General features: G+C 36.9%; 1 protein-coding gene across 1 annotated transcript in view; it reads right to left on the bottom strand.

Annotated features, from left to right (window-relative positions):
- Nucleotides 1-4,827, bottom strand: part of LOC126849880 (3-phosphoinositide-dependent protein kinase 1) — a 287,984-nt gene extending 283,157 nt beyond the window's left edge. Inside the window, exon 1 of the mRNA XM_050592218.1 lies at nt 4,738-4,827. Coding sequence (XP_050448175.1) covers nt 4,738-4,761 — 24 coding nt within the window. The 5' untranslated portion in view covers nt 4,762-4,827. The remainder of the gene's footprint in view (nt 1-4,737) is intronic.
- Between the last annotated feature and the right edge of the window lie 749 nt (nt 4,828-5,576).

Below are 5,576 nucleotides of genomic sequence, written 5' to 3'. Positions count from 1 at the left end.
CTGCGCGCGTATATACACACACACACACAACACACACACATATATATATATATATATATATATATATATATATATATATTGGAGTGGCTCACGGTTCAGTTCTCTCGGAGTCAATCTAACTTAACATGCAGATGCAATACGTGGAATTGAGATGGGGACGATGGGGCGAGGGAAGACCGGAGTCACTCTTGACATCGCTGTCCTTTCCATACGTTCGCCTTTACCGCAACGTCGTACTTTTCTGATCGATAGTTGCAATTATCAAGTCATTAATTAATAGCTAATGAAAATCAAAACCGAGCGTTTATTTCAAAAGTTTGAAATGTCAGAAATGCGTGGTATCGATTGATTATAATATATAATATTACAATTTTGAAGTAAACAATGCTGCGAAGACTGATAATTAAATTTTATGCACATTGTGAGTTAGAGTTTTATATCTCTACTTGAAATATAAAATACAATTACTGTTTTTTTTTTCCAAAGAATACGGCCAGATATTAATGTCAAAGATTTCCAAGCTCTTTCTCTTGGCAAAACTCAATGCATATACAAATGACACTCGTATATCAATTAAGAATACAAGAGAAATATCGAGGAATATTCATCGCGAGATTAATTCAATAGCACTCGTGAGCTTAGCGAATTTCGCTTTCAGACGCAAATACAATTGAGAATTAAACGGAAGAACATCAAGGCGTATTCAATCCACAATTTATATAATCCCCCTTTCGCGGGTATCTCCCGCAATTGCGCGCTTACGATACAATACACTAATCACTTTAATAAATGATGAAGCGAACCCGTGTGACTTTCGAGAATATTTCGAGAAACTCCCCGCGGGGGTACCCCAATAGAATTTCCTTTCAGACAAAGATAGCTCTCGTACCAATATCCACTTTCGAATTTCAAGTAGGTCAGCTCGATTACGAACACCCTGTGTACCATTACTATTTCCAGCCGATCATCGCTAGGAATGCATCGCGGGGAATCATCGACAAATCCGTCAGTGACAATCACCGTACGACCTCGTTTTCGCGGAATCGACATCGATGACGCCGTCGACGTTTCGCGCGGGTGAATCATGTGAAACGCAAACGGCGATTGCGCAAGCGGCAGCATCATCAGCCGATGCGAAGGCGTCGGCGTATGTACGGGTATAAACGTCTCGGTATAGATAGATCTGCAGAGAAAGAGAGAAAGAGAGAGAAGTCAATCGAGAGGGAGAACACGAGCCATGCCATCGAGACCTCGCGAAACCGGGACGGCTCGTTACATTTCCATTTGCTCCAATTCGTGCACGTCCTTTCTAATGCGCTAACGAAAAAAAGATACCGGGCATAAATTTCGATCCGAGAAAATTCGGAAGTTCCTCTTCGGATGCACGCGAAAATGTAAACACGTTATCTAAGAAGTCCAAGAATTTTGATTTTCTACGGTTCAGAGGTTAAAAAAGATTGAGGAAGGGGCGAATTAAGCCTCGCATATGTTGGATTTTGTGTATTAACGATTTTCAGATAATTTTTTTATCGGAAATAATTCGATAATTTCGAAAATTTAAATTGTTTTTTAAACGGAATATAATTCGAGACTAATTTCGCAGAATGAAAACTTAATTAGTCACGCACACATTAAAATATAATTTAATATTTCATCGCGAAAGACAATAAAAGTTATGGATGCAGCAATAAAATAAAAGATCGTTCGCTGTTAATCGAGAAGCTTCTCAGTTCGTATGAATTGGGTAGGTTCCAAGAACGCAATCTTCTGCGATCTATATTCTGTAATCTATATTCATACATAATCGCGATGTAATCTCTCATAACTTAGCGTGACTGCCTGGAATAACGTACCGCTTCCGGTGCATTTTTATCTCGTTCTTTTAACACCACACAATGTAGTATCTACTTTCTACTTTTCTTTAAGCGCAATTGCTTCTCATATAACAACCTGAATAAATCGTCGAGATAAAATCAACGGAAGAATGTAAAAATTGGAACGAAATATAGGCGATTAAAAGGCATTATTTATTCGCGCGAGTCTTAAAATAAATTCGACATCAACGATCGTACAAAATTCGAAATGAGATATCTTTTCAAATCATACATATATTGCATACATAAATCAAAATCATGGTGCAGTTTAGTCGTCAAATAAAAAAAAAAAAGTAAATTATTTATCGAAATAATATTACAGTCGGGAAGAGGCAATTTTTATCTCAACGAGAATATTCTTCGCGAAATGACACCCGTGTAATGCTCGTGAGTATAATAATGGCGGGACAGTATGGTCAGGCAGGCAATGATAATGATCGTGTGCGAATGTGCATTTATATCTCACCGGAAAACGCTGATGACGATCACCAATCTCACGCAATTCTAGCGCGACCTGGACCCTATCGCGTTCCGATTATTTTTTCCGACCTTTACCTAAATTCTCTATAACGATTCCTTCTCCCTCGATTATTATACCCGTACATATTTTATTTAGCAATATAAAAAAAATTTGCGCGTTCTAAGATAAATACAATATCTGATAAAAATAATCTCTGTTCAAAAAGTTTTTACGCCAAATTATAAATATATTTCCGCTCTTTAAAACGCATTGATTAATTTTTTCTCAACTTCGCCATTTTATTTCCTACCAAAACATCATGCGAGATAAATATTTGAATTGTATCGATCGGAATTTATGTTACGTCAAATCGTGAATATTGCAAAAATGTAGATATCGATGGTCGTGGCGACATCTACGAGCGACTTGGCGAGATCTCGCGTCGCGAAATCTTCGCTAAAAATATTCGCGGCTCGATTCGAACCGCAAATCGAACTGGTTTCGAGGATAGCCTCGGATAAACCGGAAATCTTGCGGGATTGCTTACAGACATTTGTCTAACGTGGTCACGCAATTTGTCTCTTAATGGCAACCCGGAAATCTCGTACATTTCGCCGAAGTAAACTAACTGCAATTTCTAATCCAGCTATACGAGCCGATGTTTTAAATCGACCACGATAAATCACTCCTCACCGATTTTCCTCCAAGCTATGTAAACGCATTGCAATTCTACGGTAGTAAATATATGCCAAACGCTACAACGTCTCCGAAGAACCTATGAAGCAATTTAATCACGATATTTCCTTGAGTAAGGGAAAGCTTAAGAGAAAAGAAAAAGCCCTTCTAAACGGATCTCAGAAACCAATAAATTGAGTTCACAGATTAAAATGGTTTAACTCTGATTTGTCTTCGTTATGTTTCGAGAAAAGTCGCGCAGCAAAGCCATAAGATACATATATACAGAAACACAAATACATACAAAGATAGAAAAATAAATTGTATAAATATTGGTATTGTATAATAATTGGTAATTTGCTGTATTCTCCAGTAATAATCAAGGGAAAAAAATGCAATTAAATATTTTTTTTTTTGCGACATTCTGTGCAATTCTGTGACATCCAGCAAATTCAAATTGAGATCAATATTTTAGTTCGATAATTGGAATATTACTGCATTCGTGATAAATTTCTGTTTAAAAAATTATCAAAATTTAAATTTTAATTAAATTAATTTTATTTAATTTTATTTAAATTAATTTTATTTAAATTTTTCTCTCTTTTTATTTTTATACAAAAAAAAATTAATTTAAAATAAAATTTAAAAATTAATTAAAATAATATACATAACATATTAAATCATTTTCAATTTTACAATATATGACAATAGAAAAATATCGTAGATACAGCTGACACTTTTGTTTTCTAAAATTTTTAAGCTTTTAAATTATATTTTTCGCAATATATTCAAAACAAAAATTATCAAACAAGAATTTTCCTCAAAATAAAAATAAGTTCCTTTATAATAAGTATATCTTTACAGTGTACCTCGATTTTATGGAATATACAGTAAATTACTTAGTTTAACATTTGCATGTAACAGCCCTTAACAAGAATGTTCGTCTGCCTTATGCAACATTATGATGCAATCACGTTGATTGCCATCTGACGTAAGCGAGCACCGCGTAATACCAGCATCATCTATATTATAGGTCCCGCCTACGTCATACCATAAATATGATGTCATCTTGAAACAGACAACTAATTATTTACCTCAATGCGCGAGATATTTAATTTTTAACACACAAATGACCAGTTCCTAAATTTTTGACATACAAATAATCAATTTCTATTTTATTTTAAAAGAAATATTGTATCTATTCATTGTGTGCTACATTCTTATAATTTCATTTTTTTGTTCTAAATTAGTAACTAATGTAGTATATTAATAATGGTAATAAAAGTACAATAAGATCTGGATAGGTCAGATGAGTGTTAAAAAGATCGAGATCGAAGTAAGAAACAGTGCGATTCTACGGGAGACTGGGGACCGTTGACGTCACCGTTGTCAGTGACGTCATCAGGAACAGGTGATAGCCGCTGTCAGGGAATGACGTCAAAAAGCGGAGCGGACATCGAACCTCGACCGGCGCGTTTGCGCAGATTGCGCATTTGTCGGGATGCGGGATGCACGTACGTGACATTTGACAAGTGAAAGAGAGAAATTTATATATGCATAAAATTATCACGGACAAACGATTTTTAATGAGGCTTAAGAGAAATCGCGTATCGCGGCAGCGGCAGCGCGAAGTTGGCGCGGAAGCGCCGATGACAGTCAGTAACCTCGCCGCGGTCCCGAATCTCTCGCATCCTCCGATCTCATCTGGTGAGAAATGTCATGACTCACCAGTGGCGCAGGATTGTCGGTCATGCTTCGGGGTAGCCTGCGGCGGCAGCGGCGTCCTTGCCAGACGATGATCCACTTGTCGAAATGCACGCGCACTCACAACACTGCACTCGAATTCTCGGAAACCGTCGCGGCCATTTTAGCACTACGGCAATGTTATACGCGACGATCGTACGTCACGATGCGATCGGTCATCGAGCTGACATCTCGCGACCGCGAATAAAACCGACATATCGAGCTCGCCCGAATAATGTTTCTCTTTCCCTTCACTCGCTATTTTCTTACAGATTACTGTAATTCCCACACTTGTTAAGTAACTCCATTTTTGGCTGTTACCATCCATCCATCTTTAATTCCGCTTGTCGAGATGGCGGTAATACAAATTTTTAACGGTTTTTGCTAACTAACGAAGGATGTACTTGAAAAGGATCCATTTGAAATTACAAGTGCTTCGTTTGATCGAACAGGAGAATCCTTGCTCCTTTTATGATGATCGATCAATCAAGCAATTATAACATCAAAAGCATCCTACTATTATTATTAGGTCAAATATACGAAAATATACGAAAAATATACGAAAAATATACGAAAATATACGAAAAATATAATCGAACCGATTAATTAAAGAAGGATGATTTAGGCGCGTTTGACGATAAAATCGCGCATTTTCACTATATAATTTGACAAGAAAATCACTTCTTGAAGAAGGTCCGACGACGATTTCGGCACCGAGTTCCGGATGCGAATCGTCCGATACCGATTTTCGCATATATAATAACGTTTGTGCGCGTTATTCGACATCGCGACGAATATTTGACATTTAACGACGCACTCGCGGT

The sequence above is a fragment of the Cataglyphis hispanica genome, chromosome 5 (assembly GCF_021464435.1).
Source record: "Cataglyphis hispanica isolate Lineage 1 chromosome 5, ULB_Chis1_1.0, whole genome shotgun sequence".
Taxonomy (NCBI): Eukaryota; Metazoa; Arthropoda; class Insecta; order Hymenoptera; family Formicidae; genus Cataglyphis; species Cataglyphis hispanica.
Note: the sequence above shows the minus strand (reverse complement) of the source record. Positions and strands in the feature narration are given on the sequence as shown.